General features: G+C 35.0%; 1 protein-coding gene across 1 annotated transcript; it reads right to left on the reverse strand.

Moving 5' to 3' along the window:
- Positions 1-16,139: 16,139 nt before the first annotated feature.
- LOC127711709 (agrin-like) lies at positions 16,140-21,916 on the reverse strand. Its single transcript, XM_052217821.1, has 4 exons — positions 21,049-21,916; positions 19,366-19,492; positions 18,613-18,852; positions 16,140-16,263 (listed from the first exon to the last, which is right to left on the reverse strand). The coding sequence occupies exons 1-4, from the start codon at positions 21,089-21,091 to the stop codon at positions 16,197-16,199; spliced, it is 477 nt and encodes a 158-aa protein (XP_052073781.1). The 5' UTR covers positions 21,092-21,916; the 3' UTR covers positions 16,140-16,196.
- Positions 21,917-23,693: the final 1,777 nt, after the last annotated feature.

The raw sequence follows: 23,693 nt of genomic DNA on the forward strand, positions 1-23,693 counted from the left end.
ATACTGCTTCCTCCTCGTAGTAGACGTTGCTCGTTCAATGGCAGATTGAGATTAGCAATAGGTCCTTCTTTCGGAATAGGTTTGTGAATGCTATTGATTGCCTCTCCATGAACTTCAGGTCTTGTTGATTTCGGAATGAAATTTTCTTTATCCATAGAATTTTCTATAGAAGTTACAGATTCTGCTTTTAGTGACACGAGTGCTGTCCCTTTAGAGAAATTCTTAAATTTACTAGATTTGGCACTAGATTCAGTACACTCAAGGAATTGTATGGAGTGCATTTTTGCAACCTTCACATCTGAATTTAAGTTTGCAATGGGTAGTTTTCTTCACTTCGTCCTTGACAGATATTTCCGGTCTTGAGGCGTTGAGAAGTTGTTCTGGTTTCGTGATTGAAACGTTAGTTATCTTTGTGTTGACTTCAAGCGTAACAGTTTGCTTGTCAATGTATGTATTTCCAATTATGACCCAACCAAGTTTCAATTTTTGGGCAAATGGAGTTCTGGATGGTCCTAGGCGTTGTTCAAGGACGTGATGTGCCTCTATAAGGTCTCTTCCAATTAAGAGTAGAATTTGGAAACGTTCCTCTATCGGTGGAATGCTTCCTATGAGTTCTTTTAGATGAGGATGATACATTGCGACTTCAGGAGTAGAAATTTCGTCTCGATTATTGGGAATATTATTACATTCAATTAATGTAGTCAGATCAAATTGTACGTCACCGTGTACCGATTTTAAGTCGAAATTGTTTCCTCTTTTCCCGGAAGTATCTACTCTGCCGGAGCATGTTGTAAGAGAGTAGTTTTAAGGTTTTTCCCGAACGTTGAACAAATTGAAGAATTCAGGCGAGGCAAGAGACCGGTTGCTTTGGTCGTCAATGATGGCGTACATCCGGATAATTTTATCTGTCCTGTCCTTGTGGTACACATCCACAGGTAATATCTTGGCACAAGATTTCTCACTCTTTGGATCTTTGTGGATCTCTGTGCAGGTTGAACTCACAGAGGTTAACTTGATTTCAGCCGATTCTGTTGGCTCCCCGCCGTAGGCTTGTCTGGGCGAGCTAGACTGAGAACTTGCAGGTTGCTGTGGTCTAGTTATGTGAAGTGCGGTGGTATGTCGTTGACTTCCACACTCATTACAACTTATACTTGAGTTGCAGTCCCGACTTCTGTGTGTGGTTGACTCACAACACTTGTAGCACACATTGTTCTGTCTTAACAGTTCTTTGCGTTCCTCGATTGATTTGGCTCGGAACGCTCGGCATTCATTCAAGGGATGCTTTGTCTTGTGTAGGATACACAGATCTTGTTGTTGACTGCTGTCTCCAGTTTGCTGTTCAACATCCGTCTTATGGACGTTGACTTTAGAGTAGGTCTGAGGTGTGAACTTTGGCGCAGCACCTTTTGTATTTGGTGTGACTTTTGACCCAAAGATGAAACCAGGATCGTTCTTTATTTTGCTAATTTCCCTGATGAAGGCAGAGAATTCTGTGAAAGGCGGAAAGGCAACTTCGTGTTTAGACTTGTATCTTGAAGCCCTTGTTATCCACTTTTCTTGGAGTCCGTATGGCAGTTTTTCTACATCCCGGACGAAGAGTCGAAATAAGCTAGCAAACATCCCAGCTTGGGATTTTCTTTTTGAAACTCTATTTCTGAGATAATATCTGACAAATCGTACAAGAGTGAGTTGTCTTTATTTGTCAGTGTTGGAAAGTTGGCAAGTTTGTTGACGAGAGACGCCTCCAACATTATTGGAGCACCATATCGGTCGTCAAGTCTCTCCCATAGTCTGTGTAGGCCCCTTGTTGGGTTGTTGGCATTTGATGCCCTTATACTCATGGCATGTTTGGCAGACTCTGGTCCAAGCCATATAATAAGTAGGTCTATCTGTTCCGAGTCTGAAACTTGTAATTCATCTATGACGTTTTTAAAACTGGCTTTCCATGTATGAAAGGATTCTGCCTGGTCGTTAAAGCTTGTTAGCCGGGAGAACAGCAGGTCCTTGCGTAGGAGAAATCTGGTTATCTCTAACGTAGGACTGATTTGTTGCAGGTGTGCAGAAGGGGTCTCTTCTATAACGCCTTGTTTTTTGTGTGAGACAGGGATCTCTTCTATAACGCCTTGTTGTTGTTGTGAGACAGGGATCTTTGCTGAAACGCCCTGTTTTCCTATGCCAGTTACTATTCCCAGATCTGGGAATACATTAACTTCTGCTGACTTAGCATGTGCAGGTAAGACAGCAGGTGTCTGTGACGGCAAGTTCAATGCCACGGATGGCACGAACGCTGGTGCTTCATGACTCAGCTCAATCTTAACAGGAATTTGCTTTTATCTTTTCAGGTCCTGTTACTTCCTGTACAGCAGATGGTACAGGATGTTTATTGACGAAATCTTGCACACGCTGGAGCGGGTCTTCTGTTTCGTCAGGGAGATCGCTATATGCTTGGCTGCCATCGTATTCCAGGATACGAGCCTCGGCTTATGCGGCTGCAGCTTCTCTTCGTGCTTCGAGAAGGTTTAACTTCAAGTTGGCTTTCAGCTGGGCTTTTTCTCGGCTTACACGTGCGGCCTCCTGTTGCATTTGAGCCTTCCTGCGTATGGCCTCTTGTTCTAGTTGCACTTTTCTGTGTATTGCCTCTTGTTCCATTTCAGCCTTTGTACGCGCGGCTTCTTGTTCCATACGTGTGGCTTCCTGTTCAATTATAGCCTTTTTACTTGCGGCTTCTTGCTCCATTTCAGCCTTTTTGCGTGTGGCTTCTTGCTCCATTTCAGCCTTTTTGCGTGCAGCTTCTTGCTTCATTTCAGCCTTTTTGCGTGCTGCTTCCTGTTCCATTTCAGTTTGCCTGAACAGGGCTTGTTCCTCTAACATTGCCTCCTGTTGTAGGATAAGTGCATGTTGTTCGACAAAGGATATTTTTGATTTAGTGGCCTCTGCTTTGGCACGCTTCCTCCGTGCTAGGCTTGACATGTCAGACACGTTAGAGCTGCCGCTATGCGAGGTTTTCCTACTCTTTGAGGTCTTTGTTTTAGTAGATTTAGCCTTGGTCAGGGCGATGCGATGTTTGTGCAATGTTTCTATTGCCAGGTCCACTTTGGACATTCGAATATCCAACGTGAGATTACATGCGTCTATGTCCTTTAGACTGTCCAATGTTCTGGTCCTTTTCAGAAAGTTCAGGTATTCATCTGTGAGCCTACGATAGTTAGTACAGGCTTTTACAAGTTTGTCCTGTGCTGTTAAGAGTTGCTTGAGATCGTTAGGTGGCATGGTGACTTCAAATAACTGGGATTCTATATCAGACCAGAGGGTCTCTAGTTCCTGACAGAACTTGTCACGTTTTTCTGTGAATGCTCCCTGGCCTTTTTCCGTGAGGTCACGTACACGCCTAGTCTCGGGATTTTCCTCTACATTCGACGGATTGTCCACAGGCTGTCCGGCATCTATTTTCAGCTCCGTGTCTGTTTGGAGTTTTGTTTCTTGACGCTCGGGGTCATCTTGGCGTTCTGCGTGATCAGAATCCATGTTTCCTAATCAACTAACGGATAGTAAGATTAAAATAGACTGTTGCAAACGTTGGCGGTTTGCTGCCTGGTACACACAAGCTGTGTAGCGAAATGTTGTTGTAACAGTTGTAACGATACTACGTTGCAGTTCCTTGTCTGGATATGTGTAGACAGGTTGTAGTCAATTTACTGTACGTCAAGGGATGACGCGTTTGTTGTAGCCGTAGAACTGACGTGGAGTGGCGTAATCTGTGAGACACAACAGGCAAGTTGTAGAATTTGTACTGTAATGGCCTGACCATTAAGTTTAACCGACGATTTGGCTCAAGCAATAAGACTATCAGGTGCTGATAATTTATTCCCAAACCAATCTAACAAATGGTAAAAAGCTGAAAATAGAAATAAAATACAATTTTACAATGTGTTCAATTAATGTTATTATAACGAAATGTCAAAAGTAATTGATAGCACAGTCCGTTGAATGCGAGAAAATGTTGTACTTTCAAGAACGGTTAAATTTCAGGTATTTCACGGAGAAAAGGTTCAAATATTTAGAGCGCAATTTGAAGGGTTCAAATACAATGTTGTAGAATTAACTCACTCTGTGGTTAGCCACGAATTGTGTCCAAGATGACGTTTGTCCTTAGAATGTTCTCCAGTACTGGTATGACCTTGCAATTTTCAGTTTTAGATACGTGTGAGAGAGGGAAAGGTAGCGACGATACGATGTTTTAACGTTCTTATAAGGTTAAAGATGAATAATCCTCCTAGACTGGAACACATAAATAGATTAAGAATATAATCAAACGAACTATATAAATTACGGAACGGTGTAACAGAATAATGAATGATAGAACAAACAAACTGATATGATATTGGCTTTGCTCATCGTTGAAGGTCGTATTGTGGTCTATAGTTGTTAACTTTTACGTCATTTGGTCTCTGGTGGAGAGTTGACTCATTGGCAATCATACAACACCATCTTATTTTTATGTTGAATATATGATACCAAAACTTTCCTTTAAAACCAGATATTTTAATGTAAAATATTGAACAATACATATACTGTCACTTTGGTCAACATTCACCAAATTTAGCAATTGTCAGCTCTCTGTGTGTGCATCGCTCTTTCTCGAACTCGCATCTAAAAATACAATAAATAAAATGTGATTCAAGTCTCTCTACAATACCATCGTATACATTATTAAAACAGTTAATTTCTATTTTCCATGGATAAAGTATTGTGTTAGTCCAAATAATTATGACGTCGTCACAGCATTAATTTAAAATAGCCTTTCAAGACCGTCATATTCATAATAATTATTTGGACTAGTATTGTGAAAATAATTGTGAATTTTTGGATCTCATTCCATATGATTGTATGAATTTCAAGATTATATATACGTCACAAAAATACGTCACTTTTTGTGGCGTTGATCCATTCATGTGACGCGCAGTTTCTGGTGTCCTGTGCTGTCGTTAATGGGAGATATCCGTTGTTATTTTGCTGAATACATGTTGTAATGTACTATTATATTATTTATTTATGATTTCTCTGTGCTGAGTGTTCTTGCATTTGTTTGTACTGTATTCCTGTCACGTAGTGTTGTCATTTTATCGATATTTTTCAACATTGCCATATAAGCGGGAAGCTTGGCTAGACATAAAACCAGGTTCAACCCACCATTTGTTCTTAAAATGTCCTACACCAAGTCTGGAATATGGCAGTTGTTATCAAATAGTCCGTTTCTGTGTGTGTTGGCGTTTGTTTTTGTTGCAGTTCAGTGTTTCTGTTGTTCCGTTGTTTTCCTCTTGTGGTTGATGTGTTTCCCTCGTTTTTAGTTTGTAACCCGGATTTTTTTTCTCTTAATCGATTTATGAATTTTGAACAGCGGTATACTACTGTTGCCTTTATCTAAGTCGATATCTTATTTCAACTTCAATCTCCGAAATATCATATGATGTTCTTTTACACTGTTTTATATAGTATTTTCTGAGATAGACATCCGCCTAGGTGGTTTCGTAGGAGCGTGCTCGTCTCGGGTGCGAGAAGTTTAATGTTCGATTCCCGGCTGCGTCAAAGCACAAGCATGAAATTGACATATCGGAATAAGAGCAGAGACTAATCAACTCGTAGTCAACATATTAGGTGCGACAAGTAAGACATGTCTTCCTGTTCCCTAGTGAACTATCACGTTACAAATCCAACTCAGTGTGTCGGTTTATTACCATGTTTTGCAATATTGGTTGTATGTGATTTAATCTTTCTAGACTATTCTTACATCTTATATTCACTTGCTAGAATTATTTATTTCCATTAACAACACAACGGACGTTGAAAGTAGAGAAACTGCTAGCCCTTTCGGAACACCTGAGTCCATCAATATAGTTTATTTCTTAGGGAGTTTTTGCTATTTTTTATTTAGTTTTCTTCGTTGAATTTGTAATATTTGTCTTTTAATATCGATAACGGTCTTGTCTATACTATGTTAAGAAAATCATAATTCTGCCATTGCGCCTAAACTTGTCTGAATGTACATTTCGGTATTATATCAGCCTGAACATAAATAATACAATTCTTATGTTAAAGGTAAAAGGAAAAACATGAAAGTTGCCACGGGGAAGCCATTGATTTGAAGAGTTAAGCCTCTTTTAATTTATTTTATGTTGTACTGTTACAACACTGTCCCGGGCTAGGCGCCAGGAAAGATACACTGCCACATTCTGTATGTGTCTGTCACAAGTCAGGAGCCTGTAATTCAGTGGTTTTCGTATGTTGCTGTACATCATATTTGTTTTCGTTTATTGTTTTGTATATATATCAAGCCGTTAGTTTTCTCGTTTGAATTGTTTTACATTTTGTCATTTTGGTGCCTTTTATATCGCACTATGCCGTATCGATTTTGTTCTTTGTTGGTTACCTGTGGTTGATAATTTCTACGCCATTTTGTCTCATATGTAATTATACTACACCTTCATTTTTTTTAACAAAACTAAATCGACGAAAAACCGATTAAAATAGTGTACAAGATGAAAAAAAGAAACGACAATTTGTAAAATATTACACAGAATATCACATACTGGGCTCTCGGTCATAAAACTTTACTAAGTACTTAGAGTACAAAATTTGTGCTCGAAACACCAAATCCAGGATTTTGATTGGTTGATTCCTGACTCTGAGTACAAAAATCATACTCGAAAGTTTTATGAACGCAAGGCCTGATCATCACGGATCAACCTCAATCAGGTGCTTTGACCGATAATCAGTTTCCATTTTGTTGCTGACGATAAGCTTAACGGCGATGATCAGTCGCATTCGGTGATGAAAGATAGAAATGAGGATTTGACTGTGGCTTACTTTAAACAATATTTTATTTCATCTAAAGTGCACAAATTACTATTAAAAAATAGATTACTGAAGAGGGATTCGGAAACAAGAAGAACTTACAGGTGTCTGACCACCAATTCAAAATCCTTATCTATTCAACCAAATTTAGCTGTTTTCACAGCTTTCTAAATATTCGACTACCTTAAGTTTAACTACATAGAAGCCAGATATATCCTGAATTGTACATGTCTCACCTTTCTACATGTCAATTTTGAACCAATGTGTAAAGTCTTGTGATAAAATACTACCGTTCGGAAGACAAGTACTACTAAAAATAACCCCTGGTTTTCTGGAAATCTTAGATAAGTATACTATGGAGCGCATTAATCCTAAAACTTTAATGCAAACTCATGGACAATTAATTTTTGGCTCAAAATGATCTTATATATATTTCCCTTTCAACAAAAGTTTCATTTCTGAAAATTTGTTTTTAAGTTAAATTGAAAAATGACATCTAAAGCACTATTTTTTGTCAGGAAAGGGCTACTTTTACATACGTTCTAAATTGAAGTAGGTGAATTGGTGGTCTAACACCTAAATAAACCCGTCTTCCTTGATTGTTGCTTGGACAAATGGATCATAATCATAGTTTTCTGTGACGTAAATGTGTCATTGCGATCAACTAAATCCTGATGATGTCCGTTAAATTTCCAATAGAATCCTTGTGAAATCGAACGAACGGTTATTAAGATAGGAAAAACGAAAGATCTTCAAAATAGCTTCAAAGGATAGCTGCATACACGACGACAGACTATCTTAGTCGCTTCTAATCATTGAAAATCGAAATAAAAAATACCACATATACCTTGATATACATGATTTAGAAATCTATAGTAAGGGTAAAGACTGAAGTAATTCTTTTACAAAATTTATTATTTCAATTTTCCCGCCGGAACTTTTACTTTTATTAAGTTAGCAACTTGCAACCAAATGTGTAAAGATAATTATGCGTACTCAAATTTTATTAAGACGATCACCACCTATTCTTAGCCTTCTTTCTTATCTACGTTAATTTTTTCACTTCGAAACATTTAATGGGGGCTGGATCAATATACCGATATTTATACATCAGATCGTAATGGTTATCGATATTTCGGATACACCAAACCAACTTCATATCTGAGAAAGAGGCAATATATGCCCTCAATTTTAGGATTCATTCATACATTTTTGTATTTATCAAAATTATCGGTCAACATGTGTTTTACAAGGATCACCAGTCTTTCATCTGATACCTTAATTACTAAATTATATTCTACATAGTTTTATTCTTACACCTATGCATAGGAACTTTTTTGTTTTAAATCTGTAATACTTTCCAGTATGTTCTTTTTTTATCGGGCCCGATTTGGTGGTGTTACAACTCACTAAGTCTATCCAAATTATTTTTGCAAAGAATTCCGCTTAAGCCGGTGCTAGGGGCCGTCTTAAACTTGCAGTTAGGTGAGAGTTTTTTTCGATCCGTGTTAAAGGCCTCACTGTGACTCTGAGATGAAGAACAGTAATAAAAGCACTGTTTCTTTGCTTTTTGTGTTTTTGCTGTGCATTTATAATGATTTTGTGTCATGAATGAATATCCCATATCCTTTGTTTTCTATAACAATAAAATAAATGCTCAGTCTTTTCAATGAACTAATCTATACAATGTTCTTATCTCACCACATCTATTGAAACAAGCGTTTCGTTCAATAGAAATGGAACTTTATATATGTTGTTTTACTAGTGGTGTTGATCTACCCTGCGTTGCTTATATTGATTTTAATATAAAAACTTTAAAACACATAACGCGAACCCAATATAATACTTTGAAATCTAAAATAATCTAAAAAAAATTATCATATTAATCTAATTGACTTCTTTAAACTTACGAATTGATGTAGGTTGCGCCATCGGAACCACAGATTGTTTCAAGGTCATTTTCGCATGGAATGTGACCCAGTTGTAAACAAAAGAAATCAAATACAGCATCAGGGCCTGAGATGATTGGACCGGTACCAACCTGTCCACCACCAGAACTTCCGGTAGGGGGAACGGTTGTCGATGAGAATGCGCCAATGTAAGCAACATGGATGTTTTTGTCAGCACAGTGGGCCTTAGAGTAGTCGCATCTAAATCATGAAATAATAATATAAAGCTCAAGACAAAGTATAAACACACCACGGCCGTAAGGCAAACCACTAATAAACTCACAACAGTAAAAATGATTCACACAAAACTATGATTGGATCGAGTCATCTTACTTATGCTTTAATATATAATGAGGTTAATTTCCATATGATTTGATTTGTAATGAGGTAATCTTCTATAGGTTTTAATGTATTATAATTCGGAAATCGACCATAGGATTTCATTTGTAATTCGGTAATCTTTATAATTGTTAATGTATGATAATTATGGTCATCTTCAATAGGCTTTATGTATAATGAAGGCATCTTCCAAGGGCTTTAATGTATAATGAAGTCATCTTCCGGGGGCTTTAATGTATAATGAGGTCAAATGCATGCTATATAATATACTGAATGATTACGCCTTGGAAGTAATATAATTTATAGCACTGAGCTATTAATAGCCTAGTTGACCTTGTAGATCTAATGAACCTGTCAGTGATATTTACCTACTCATGTATTAAAGGCTGAGCCTACAAAATCTAAAAAAAAATGAGAGTGATGATAATGACACCTTCTTTACCTGAATTTATTTTTATATATCTAGATAATATTTGTAAGTTTGATTTTATGTCCGTAATGTTTTCCTCTTATTATAGCATATATCTTTTTTTTTTTTGGTTTTTGTTCAATTCCGTTTTTTCGTCCAATCAGAGTAAAGATTTGTGACATCATGCATGCCGTTACCCTAGTGAAGCGTCCTTTATAAATGGGTCACAATCCAAAATTATACTGACTGCGTCAGAAAAATGCTGTTTCTTTGAAGTAATACCCATGCACATCTCTGTTTATTCGTACTTGGTAAGAATCTTTCTGCAATATATTTTTTTCGTCTGGCTGTTATTTGTATTACGAAGATAGATAAAGCTTCAGCCTTGTTAGATCTTGGATGTCGTTTTCGTCGTTTTCTTACTCTGTGATCCGTAGTTAGATACGGGTAAATGTCAATGAGATATTTTGGAAGAAATGACGAATATGTCAAGGAATTCACATAGCCCAATCTGCCACATGTGGAGCATGATCTGTTTACCCTTCCGGAGCACATGAGATGAATTTTAGTCATTTCGTACCCTAACCATTTCGTACCCCCCATTTAGTACCCTGGCAAAAACCATTTCGTACCCTGACCACTTCGTACCTTGACCATTTCGTACCTCATGGAATATTTACATGTATACCATTTTGTACCTCATTGGTGTTTTATGTATGCCATTTCGTACCTCATGGAAGATTTATATGTATGCCATTTCGTACCTCATGGAAGATTTATATGTTTTGATTTCTTAGTTAAAACTGTCTCCTTGACGTGCGCCATTTCGTACTGTATAGAAGATTTATATGTATACCATTTCGTACCTCATGGAAGATTTGTATGTATACCATTTCGTACCTCATGGAAGGTTTGTATGTATACCATTTCGTACCTCATGGAAGATTTGTATGTATACCATTTCGTACCTCATGGAAGGTTTGTATGCTAAAAATTTAAAATTGAAGCACTTAATGAGATATTGTAGGTAAAGGAATAAAGTCAATTAACCACATTTTTTGAAATCTGTAAAACTTTGTATTTAAGATATCTATTTCAAATATTATAGTAACAATTCACATATCTGCCGATAACATTGATTTTTACTTTGGTCTGAGACTACTGTAACACATTATAGTAGTCTCAGCTTTGGTATAAACTTGTAATTCAAGACACACGCCGTGTTTCCGTATTGTTTTAAAAGGTAGCGTTCTAATTAATTGGATTAAGAATGTTTATTGAATACACGTGCCATTTGAAATTGCGACGTGTGCCTAAATATTGAGATATAATCAATTCATTATCGTAAGGTGAAGTTGAACCTAAATGTATACATGTATATCATATGCATGTATTTTTTTTAAAAATAATACTTTTAGAAAATATGCAATACACACTAAAAAAAGGTATTTACCAAACGTTTTTGAAATTTAAATGGTTAGATATAAGGATACAAAATAAATGAACTTGTAATTTTTCAAATTGAAAAAAAAAAAAAAAAAAAATAACAAGTTCTTTAATTGGTTACATGAGGTGCAAATTCTTATGCAAACATTTTTATTCATGGCTTCCGTCTTGGGTGAATATCAGCTTGTTTCCCTTTTCACTGCATTTCCTGACTAAAACAACTGTTAATAACTATAAAAACAGTTGCAGAAAATTATTCCTTTGTTGGTTAGTTAACCTCATATTTTAAGAGTTGAAAAATTAATTAAGGATAAATCCTGCAAACTAAAAAAGTTATTAAAACTATTAAAGTTTCCAAGTGCTGCTTACTTAAACCAATCATCGGTCTTTATAAAATTTCTACGGCTTGGTGTTTTTTTTATATTCTATTTAAAAAAAAAATTAAATTATCTCAAAATGTTTTATAACTTTTACAAATATATGATACGAAATAGTAAACTTGTATTAAGTCCATGAGGTACGAAATGGTAGATGCATTTGAACCATAGGGTACGAAAAGGTTTTTATCGTGGGTACGAAATGGTAAATGTTGGGTACGAAATTGCAATTTTGGGTACGAAATGGCAGAGGTACGAAATGACTTGCTACCCCTGAGATCACCCACAGTTTTTGGTGGGGTTCATGATTCTCAGTCATTATGTTTTGTGTGCTGTTGTTTGTCTTTTAGCCGTTTTGTGTGGTTTTTTTTTTGCCATAGCCTTGTCAGTTTGATTTCTAATTATGAGTTTGAATGTCCCTTTGGTATCTTTCGCCTATCTTTTTTTCAATAAGAAGTTTTGGAAAAAATAACGGATATTTCAAGGAATTCTCATTTTGGTATCGTTATATATCCGGACGGTGGTCAATAATATCATATGATTGTGTATATATATATGTAATAAATCATTTGTGTACCTGTGTATAGTATGATTCGTTTTCCAAATATGTGATACAAAATCTGTAAACAGATCTTAAAAAAGAGGCGGATGATTCAAAATTCATAAGTCAAGGAAAATTTACAAAAAGATGACAGTTCACAAAATACAAACATTGAACAACACTAACCACAGAAAAAAAGGGGTGAACTCATATGCTCCGGAAGGGTATAAGTAGTACTTGCTCCACATGTAGCACTGTCGTATTACTCATGTAGGTTATTACTACGGTGATAAGTCTCATTTGATGACGTCACAATAAAGCCAAAGACGACGGGATAACACATTAAATATAGATCAAATTCAGAAAAATTACTGGAATGTTACAGAAAAAATAAAGCAAAAGCAAAGATTGGTATTTGATATTTAAATGCTTTGAGAAGAGGTATCACTCAAAGAAATTTTCCATCAAATTCCTCGTAATTAGGATCAAGGTTTGTTTCCCTTATTTCAAGCTAATCCTGGTAATATATTTTTCTTTGTCGTGCTAAATCGTACCCAGTTATATACACTGCAAAATTACAGTCACCAATATAAGAGTTAAGGATAGCATGATTTCAAATCGACAAGTTTAGTACCTTGAGCTTACATTACCTTTTTTCAGATTTAGAAATTATTAAGAAACTAAGGTTTCGACACCCTCAGGCAAAGCTGACCTTAGATTAATTTAGCTATTATTGTTGGTGTTTTTTTTTGTCATATAGCTCTTCAACTGTTTCGGTTCTTATACATCTTTGGTTTTAAAACATTCGGCTTTGAGCGTTCCTGATGAAGGTAAAATATCCAGAAAAGCGCTTCGGAGGCACGGAATTTATTAAGTGTTGTTTCCATTTTTCCAGTAACTGCTCATAATTGTTTTGTTTGCACTTGTGCGTTTTTCTATCTGTTATACAATTATAAACAATACAGTACTGTTTTTTTTTTCAAATGTTCTTTTATGTACTTTATGTTATTTCATTGATACCGATTAAAAAGCTGAGGGGTTAATTGAAGTCTGCAAAACAAATTTCCAATCCGGCTAAATGTTCATGTCCATAACCCATGATAAAAATCTCGTCAGCTGTTCTTTCTTTTCTAGTCCTTTTGAGAATACGGTGTTGATGTAAGATATGTTATAGTCTATTTAATTTATGCAGTCCTATTTTTTGCAAGAGGCGACTTAGAACTATATATGTTATATAGACAATACATATCAATTTACGTTGAAGATACGTCACAATGAATTGTTTCTTCAAATTTGTGATATTTTAACAAAAAATAATGTAGTATCGAAATTTTTATTCCCGGCTTTTATTGAAAATTTATCTTGACACCCGGAATCAATTTGGAATGGCATTTTATATCATCATTTTCATATCATGTTTTTTAAATACTAACTAAAAAGGATGTTTCTCGCAATTAGACTATATTTTCACCGTATTATCCCCCAGTTTTCACAAAAAACGAAAGGGGTCTCCTTTTTGTATATGTAAACAGTTTGCATAGAATTTTTGAAATTGGTTGAGGCAATCTTGTGTATTCATACGACAAATATAAATACAAATACGTGCTGAAGGAAAAATAAATGAAAAGACATATAACGTGATTACTATGGGGAATCGGTGACTTGTCGGTTCTGCTTTTACAATAACAAACAATAGCCTGTCAAAGAACTGAATCTGCTGATATGATTTCTATCTGTCATACATTCTCACACTGGTGGCTGTATTTTAAACATTAACTTCATGATGAGTAAAGAAAACCATAACCTACACAGAAAAACAAATAGGACTTGTTCGTCTTGCTCAAAAATGTACATTTTGGGAATGCGTGTGGTGATGAGTTTTATGTAGATGAAAAGCGCGACTGTTGTATTGAAATATGATCTTGGATATTCAGTGGCGTAGCAAGGCTATTTTTAAGTGTACGCCCAAACCTCAGCAAGGGGTTTGACGGCCCCAAGCGGCCCCAGGACAGAGGACCTCCGGTTAGGGGCGTAACCCCCGGAAGCTCACGCGTTATCTTGAAAAAGATAATATTTCTGTCATTCAAAATTCATCAATAGCAACATACTTGGTCGGTTGAGAACAAAATTCACTACATGGATATGATTTCAGCATCCCATTACTATGTAGCAACATTCCAGTAGAACCTGCATATGAGTATATATCTCCCAGTTGATACGATATTTTAGAACTTGCATTTCCCATCATGATTTCCTTGAATGAGGTTGCTACTTACAAGGAAGCTATTAAACCAAGAGTTCTAAGTGGTGAAGTTGGTGAAGTTGAAAGCATCCCTTTAAAAATTTTAAAATCGCTATCACGAGTTGGTTGACTGTTTCACAGATGACGATGGACATGTTCCATTGTTGTTACCACAATTCCGCCCTCTTTTCCTCGAATTTGACCTACCGAATTAGACTTATCACCTAGTTTTTACTTACATAAACAACGAGACGGGTGCCACATGTAAAACAGGATATGCTTACTCTTCTGGAGAACCTGAGTTCACCCCAGGTTTTAGGTGGGGTTCGTATTGCCTAGACTTCAGTTTTCTATGTTGTCTTTTATGTACTGTTTGTCTTTTCGACGTTTGTCGTCTTTTAAAATTGCATTGTCAGTTGTTTTTCAACTGCATGATGAGTTTGAATATACCTTTGGTATCTTTAGCCTTCCTTTTTAAATTTAATTTGTTTTTTTTCCATGTTGATTTGGAATCTAATTGTCCTTTGTTTTAGAGAAAAATGTCCAAACCAGTTACTTAAGAATATGTTTAAAAGGAGATGTTGGGTTAACCAATCAATCGCCAAAAAATGAAAACTTTATTAAAATAGTAAAAAAAAAAAAAAGTTCTATATTTAATTACTTGAACTTTACATAATTTTCACACCTTTTTACGGGAAAATTTCGAAATAATTTTTATAGATGGTAAGGTGCAACATAAAAATGCAAGCCACACACATTGTATCCCAGCAGATATTAAATTGCTTTCAACAAAAGTAACCTGAGTAGAATATTCACCGTAGATTCAAAGCTTGACAGAAAATGAACAAAATAATTTGATACCATTTGATTAAAAAGTAAATTTCGTCACTTTTATGGTTTCAATTACAAGTCGTCGAAGAAAGCATTACAATTGCTCGTGGGCTTCAAACAGTTCCTATAATTTATTTGGATCAAACTATTTTCCCTCCAAAATTCGTGTGAACGGCCGGGCGTTTTGACGTAAACGTAGCTACGCGCCTGATATTTCGTGAGCTTTAAACAAGAATCGCGGACAAAACACATTTCTAGTGGACAATTTGACATTGTATGCATTTTCTAAGAACTCTCGTATTCCCCATTTTGCGTTCATGATAAATAATTGAATGCAACTTATCAGCTGAAATTTAATTCTCTTTACAGCCTCGATGGACGCCATTATTTGAACAGGAACTACTTAATGCAGTTATCGAGTCACACCTTTTCTAGTATGGTGCTTACGTTTTGTTGTATTTTTTTTATGTCTGCATTGTTCTTTTTATCGTTTACTATTGTCTTTCCTTTGTTTTGGAAAAGTATAGTCTCACACTCGGTCTTGTATCGGCGTTGGAGATTTTACATGTTCTGATTTATTACCGGGATTTTAAATCAGTTCTTCTGAAATGGGGACTGACATATAATATATTTTGTGACTATGTGAGTAGCTCCGCACTAGGTTTACAAGGAACATCATGCTTTACATTGATTTAATAAAGTTTGCAGATATTTCACGTCGACAAGTGATAGAAAATCTATTTTGTCTCTGTCCTTTATGATTGAATCGTCGACATTCATGATTACAGGTTCATTAAATCAAAGCACATGATAGCAAAGAAGTACAAAATATGTTTTTTTTCCTATTATAATTTATAAGATGGAGGTAGAATACCGTTTTGATCTGCTTCATAGGAATTTTTCAAACAATGGCGTTGGATGGACAGAGTATATATGTTATAATTCTTCCAAACCAATTCCTTGTTTAGTCTTTTAGAAGAGAATGGGAAAATATTATAGTGCTGTGGTCGCCATAAAGCAAAATTTTGCAGTTGGAATTAATATTTATAGACATGTCGTTGACGTAATATGGAAAAAGCAAAGGTCCTAAAATGCTTCACTGAGGTACATCAGTGAGAACAAACAAACTGAATATATGATATGAAGGCTCTCCTTTAAAACCAGATATTTTAATTTAAAATATTGAACAAAAGATATTCTGTCACAGTGGTCAACATATACCAAATTTAGCAATGGTCAGCTCTCTGTGTGTGCATCGTTGTTTCTCGAACTCGCATCTAAAAAATTAATACAATAAATAAAATAAGATTCAAGTTTCTCTGCAATACCATCCTATACCAGTCGATATCTTATTTTTAACTTCAATTTCCGAAATATCATATGATGTTCTTTTACACCGTTTTAAAATACAGATCCGTGTCCAAGTTACGTTAGAAGGATCTGAAAACGACCCGTTCTACTTTCTGTTCGAAAAGATCTTTCGGGATTTTTTGGTTTAATAGAATTCATCGACAACTTAAAACATTTGAAGGTTGAATTTTCATTGGCTGATGTAATAATTACCGGAATAGAAAGAAAAACGGAATTTTGTCAGATCCTAGTAAGCGTAGCTTGGACACATGATATGTATTTTAATCAGACTGATATTCGCCTAGGTGGTTTCGTAGGAGCGTGCTCGCCTCGATAGCGAGAAGTCTAAGGTTCGATAACTGAAAGCGTCAAAAAAAAAAAAAAAAAAAAACATGAAATACTATCTAGGAATAAGATAGGACTGATCAATTCGGAGTAAGAATATTGTGTGCGACAAGACAGACATGTCTTCCTGTTACCTAGTGAAATAGCACGTACCAAATCCAATTCTAAAAAAATTTCGGGGCCCTTTATAGCTTGCTGTTCGGTGTGAGCCAAGGCTCCGTGTTGAAGGCCTTACTTTGACTTATAATTGTTTACTTTTTACACATTGTGACTTAGATGGAGAGTTGTCTCATTGGCACTCGTACCACATCTTGAAGATGAAAAAAGAAACGACAGTTTGCAAAATATTACACAGAATATCAAATACTGATCATCACGGATCGACCTCACTGAGGTGCTTCTGGCCGATAATCAGTTTCCATTTTGTTGCTGACGATAAGCTTAGCGGCGATGATCAGTCGCATTCAGCGATGAAATATAGAAATGATGATTTGATTGTGGCTTAGTTTAAACAATATTTGATTTCATCAAAAAGTTAAATAAAATAGAATACTGAAGGGATTCGGAAACAAGAAGTACTTACAGACCAATTCAAAATCCCTATCTATTCAACCTTTATCAATTTTCACAGCTTTCTAAACATAACTACATAGAAACCAGGATGTGATTGTGGCTTAGTTTAAACAATATTTTATTTCATTAAAAGTGCACAAATTACAATTAAAAAATAGATTACTGAAGAGGGATTCGGAAACAAGAAGAACTTACAGGTGTCAGACCACCAATTCAAAATCTTTATCTATTCAACCAAATTTAGCAATTTTCACAGCTTTCTAAATATTCTACCTTTAGTTTAACTACATAGAAACCAGAAATATCCTGAATTGTACATGTCTCACCTTTTTACATGCCAATTTTCAACTAATGTTTAAAGTATTGTGATAAAATACTACCGTTCGGAGGACAAGTACTACTAAAAATAACCCCTGGTTTTCTGGAAATCTTAAATAAGTATACTATGGATCGCATTAATCCTTAATATTTAATGCAAACTCATGGACAAGTAGTAAATTTTGGCTCTTCCTCTTTCAAAAAAAGTTTCATTTCTGAAAATGTGTTTGTTAGTTAAATTAAACAATGACATCAAAAGCACTATTTTTTGTCAGGGAAGGGCTACTTTTACATACGTTGTAAATTGAAGTAGGTGAATTGGTGGTCTAACACCTAAATAACCCCATCTTCCTTCATTGTTGCTTGAACAAATGGATCATACTCATGGTTTTCTGCGACGCAAATGTGTCATTGCGATCAACCAAATCCTGATGATGTCCGTAAATTTTGCGATCAGAAGACATTAACTTTAAAATTTCCATTTAACACCCTTGGTTCAATATAATCCTTGTGAAAGCAAGCAAACGGTTATTAAGAAAGGAAATACGAAAGATCTTCAAAAATAGCTTCAAAGGATAGCTGCATACACGACGACAGACTATCTAAATTGCGTCTAATCATTGGAAATTGAAATAAAAAATACCACGTATACCTTGATAAATATGATTTAGAAATTTATAGTAAGGGTAAAGACTGGAGTAAATTTTAGACAAAATTGATTATTTCAATAAGTTAGTAACTTGCCACAATATGTGTTAAGATATATACTACATTAAAATAAATACTCAGTCTTTTCAATGATATAAGCTATACAATGTTCTTATCTCACCACATCTATTGAAACAAGCGTTTCATTTCATGGAAGTGGAATATTATATATGTTGTTTTACTGGTGGTTTTGATCTAACCTGCGTTTTCTTATATTGATTTTAATATAAAAACTTTAAAACACAAAACGCAAACCCCATATAACACTTTCAAATCTAAAATAATCTAAAAAAAAAATATCATATTAATCTAATAGACTTCTTTAAACTTACGAATTGATGTAGGTTGCGCCATCGGAACCACAGATTGTTTCAAGGTCATTTTCGCATGGAATGTGACTCAGTTGTAAACAAAAGAAATCAAATACAGCATCAGGGCCTGAGATGATTGGACCGGTACCAACCTGTCCACCACCAGAACTTCCGGTAGGGGGAACGGTTGTCGATGAGCATGCGCCAATGTAAGCAACATGGATGTTTTTGTCAGCACAGTGGGCCTTAGAGTAGTCGCATCTAAATCATGAAATAATAATATAAAGCTCAAGACAAAGTACAAACACACCACGGCCGTAAAGTAAACCACTAATAAACTCACAACAGTAAAAATAATTCACACAAAACTATGATTGGATCGAGTCATCTTACTTATGCCTTAATATATAATGAGGCCAACTTCCCGGTTACCATTAAAGTATGAAAAAAATGCTGTTTCTTTGAAGTATTACCCATGCATACATCTTTTATTCGTACTTAGAACGAATCTTTATGTAATATGATTATTATTGGCTTTGATTTGTTTTACGAAGATTAATTTAGCTTCAGCCTTTTTAGATCGTGGATGTCGTTTTTATACTCTGTGATCCGTAGTTCGATACGTTCGTATAAACCTCGTCAGAAGCATTCCAGTTCAATTTGATTCATTCGTATTTGTGTTTCATGTGAAAAATTTTCAATTATTAAGACAGGAATATCGATCAAAGGTGAACGAATATATGTTATTTAAAACTGATACATATATGTACATACCGATTTCTGTAAGTTACTCCGTTTGTTCCACATTCAGGATGGTCGCCATAAGTGAAACAGTCTTGTTTCTGTACAGAACGACACCCCCAGCTAGACAAGATACTACCCCAGTTTTGTCCATTACAGACTGAAAAGAGAAATTTTCAATACAATGTTTTTCATCTAAAGTATGACATGCAAATATTAAATGATATCTAAACGCGCTAAACCAGAACCTTGGATCACCAAAACAGAGTTATATCATGGTTGACCAATTGATTGTTTGTGTTTAACGCCACTTTCAGCACAAACAGTTATTTCCTGGCGGCCATGCAAAATGTTTTGGTGGAGAAAGCAGGAGGAACTACGGCCTTCGACAGGAATTCTGGCAATTTCAGGTCAATTAGTAATGGAGTCGAACGCAAATGCCACGTGCGGAGTTCAAACTTCCAACCTTAGTGTTGACAGGTTAGTGAAACTGTAGACGAACTGCTAAGATCATTCGGATTATTCGGCTACCAAGCCCCCTCCCATAAGAAACAAAAAATGTATTCACGTTAAGAATTTTCTCCTTTCAAAATAAAACCTTTGATCTTGAGCAACTACTATGCAAAAAAAAACAAAAAACAACACATTATTGATAAGTTCATTGGTTAAGGTTCTATTTAATAATACTATATTTAAAAGTAAGAAAGTGATTATTCTAAAACATTCGAAACGCAAAGAGTTTTACAATAATGGGTTGGTCCAACTTCTATTAATTTTACTTTAACAAAATGCAGTGTTTATGGAAAGCCTTATTTACGGGTTACCGATACACAAAAAATTATAATGGATAAAAAAAAAACACTTTAAAAAATGTTTCTTAGTCAGGGAGATGACTCTGATTATTTAGTTTTTTGAAGGAATGTAGCGTATACTTTATATCGGTATTGTATTTATGATCGAGGAAACGATACTAGGACCCTCTTTTTTCTTTTTCTTTTTAGAAAACATTTAGAGTGCTATGATCTGCTATCTCCTTATATTTTATTTCAAAATTTTATCATTTATTTAACATGATATAATGAATTTCTTTGTAATTCCCCTTATACGGAAAGATTAATAATGAAAGGAAAAGTTAGAACGGTTTGTGTGAAACATTAAGGTTTCAAGGCAACCTCAATAAGACAAACATGAATAGTTTGGAGATGATGCAACATATTTAATTCTTTCTATTTGATTTATTCACAAACTTTTACGGACTAGAAGCGGCTTATAGCTTGCCATACTGTAAAGCTACATGTCCATTGTTGAACTGCCTAGTAGTTGTCTGTTGGTTACTGCTTTAGTTGAAGCGATGTCTCATTGAAGTATATCCCAGATCTCTTTATAGTCAACATGTTTTCGTCCCTCCTTTTATTCAACGTGTTCTCATTCCTCCTTTGATTGAACATGTTCTCGTCACTCTTTTTATTAAACATAATCTCGTCCTGATATGCATGGTTTATCTGTCACTTATCCATCCATTCATCCCTATATTCATAATTAATGCATATTTACATGAAAAACTTTAAATAACACTTAATGTAAAGGACATACGATGATTTTGCTATCAATAGCATAAAAATTGAAACAATAATAAGGAAACCATATTTTCAATCAACATGTTAACATTTAGTGTAGGCAATCTTCGTTGTTTTCCTAATTCAAAAAGAATCTTACCAGAGAAAATACACACACAACACACTGCTAGAGCTAGTTTCATTGTGACTACCTTGTAATGAAATTTCTTTGTGAATGAACATGAAATTCCACTTGTCTTATCTACTATTTAAGAACGTGACTATTTAAGCGTCAGAAGGTCAAAAGTATGATTAACCAAAGTAAGTTCGTTCTAAATTAGTTCCCGCATTTTACCTAGATTTTATTTACAAACACTATCTAGATAGAGAAGAAAATTTATAACAGACAAATTTTTCAAATTGTATAATAAAGCTGAATCAATTTTTATGAAAAATATTTTATTTCACAAACGCTTAATACGAGTTAGTTATTATACTTACCTTAGATTCAACAACCCGATGACAATCCTTATCTTACACATGTTACATAAAGTGATACGTATATAATTACAATACAGGACACATATCCTTATCGTTACCAGTACACTTGTACTTCCATATTTCGTGATTAACTCAGTTAAAGATCTGATAGTAAGAATACGTATTGATATGTTCGTTAATTGTTGGTCATTTAATCTCAGAGCAATCGGTAATATTAGACGTGTTAGAAAAGTCGATACGACTGCTGGCGCTCGTGTTGGATGGAAGATGACATATACAATATGATGTGGAGACCATCTCAAAAAGTACAAATACTCCATCATTTGTGTTACTTATATGGGCTTGTTATATCAGTCTTGTAAATAATTTATCTTGTTTTAACGTTTTGTGAACAAATGGTAAAATGGTGTAGTGGTATAACTACGGAAACCATAAAGGGACACATACAAAAATTTAGTAATCCGTGATCTCGGATTGACAAATCCGTGATTTCAGATTGCTAACCGTAATCTCGGATTGATAATTCGTGATCTCGAATTGCTAATCTGTGATTTCGGATTGACAATCCGTTATCTCGGATTGCTAATCCTGAACTGAATAACCATGACAATTCAATCATACTTTTTTGATAGAAAATAAAACTCGCATTTACTGTAAGCTAGCTCAAATTTATTAACAACTTATAAATTATTTTAAGGTCCATTTATACACACGGAAGCCGTTGATATTGACTTTGAGCTAGCTTTCATTAATTGCATTCTAATATTGGTACTTTGTGTCTTTTGTCTTTATGTTAGTTGTTTTTTTATATTTTTTTTGTGCCAATATAATGAGTCAAGCCATTTCCAACTGATTTTTACAGTTTGTTCTTATGTTGTGCTGTTACAACTTACACCACTATCCAAGATTAAAAGGAGGGTTGAGCTCTCACAAACATGTTTAACCCCGAAATATTCTGTATGAACCTGTCACACTCCAGGAGCCTTTTATTCAGTGATTGTCGTTAGTTTTGAATGCGCACACTGGTATTAAACACAGCAAATAAAAAGAAAAAAAAAAATAAGTAAACAGATGTCGAAAAACAAATAGAAACACAAGCCCAACAATTCAATCTTTTGCCTAGTAATGGGACTAATTTGGAGTTAGATTTCCCTCCAAATTATGTAATCTTCGCTGATAAAATTTATGCAAACCATGCATCAATTGTTACATCATATAGAAGACATCAATTATGACAGAAAAGGTCGAAGAAAAAAAGAAAATGTAAAAAATTAAATAAAAGAATGTCTGAGTGTCGTGTGTATGTTGAATACGCAATAAGACGTTTAAAGACATTCAGGGTCGTTGGAACTTTATGGAGACATCTAAGAAACGAACTGAATCGAATAGTTGAACAGTGTGCTGGTCGAGAAACAAACTGAGTTATTTTCGTATTAAATAAATGCTCCCAATCATACAATGCTTATGATATTAGGCAAGAAACCAAAAAATCCCAAATTTGCATTCTGAACAAAGCATCGTTTTAAAATAAAGCATCGAGCATCCATCTTGTGTAAAAGGGGGACTTGTGTTTCCAAAATAAATTGTTTTATTCTGTTTTTTTTAAATCTTTCCGGACCAGAGTAAAACACTAGTTTGTTTCCTCTGGGAGTTAAGGCGGGACAAAAATCTTGTTCCTTTAGTTGTTTGTAAAAAATTGTTGATTCTGAAAGTAAAATAAAAACATTTTTTTTAAAATTCAAAATTTCGGTCTTTAAAAATGCTCGATTGATCATGTCTTGCATACTATAAATAACGTATTTCAGCGGTATCAAACACGCCCATACAGGTAATAAAAAACGATAGAGTATTTATACTGTTGGAGATCACCCCACATCATATTGTATTCATCTTCCATCCAACACGAGCGCCAACATCAGTATCGACTTTTCTAATACGTCTAATTAAGCGATTATTTACTAGTAAAATGTAATTCTTAGTTAAATGACTTTGTTTTGAACCGAATATACCGATGTTATAAACACTACGGGTGTTAAAGTCAATCGTTCAAAGTAAGTTTGCTATGATAAATACTCCCACAACCTCCAACCCCCAAATCCCCAAGCGATCTATGAAGGGAGGGAACTTTCCATCATGTGCGCGATTTTTTTATGATGATGTCACGATTCGTACGTAATAAGATGGAGGCTACATCAGGTGATAAAGGAATGAAAATTAGTGTAAAGGTTATTTCAGCAACTGAATTTTTTTACTGCGATGTATAACCATACTTGCTTTTTCCAGCACATATTTTTCAATTGTTTC

This window comes from Mytilus californianus, unplaced genomic scaffold (genome assembly GCF_021869535.1).
Source record: "Mytilus californianus isolate M0D057914Y unplaced genomic scaffold, xbMytCali1.0.p SCAF_8, whole genome shotgun sequence".
Taxonomy (NCBI): Eukaryota; Metazoa; Mollusca; class Bivalvia; order Mytilida; family Mytilidae; genus Mytilus; species Mytilus californianus.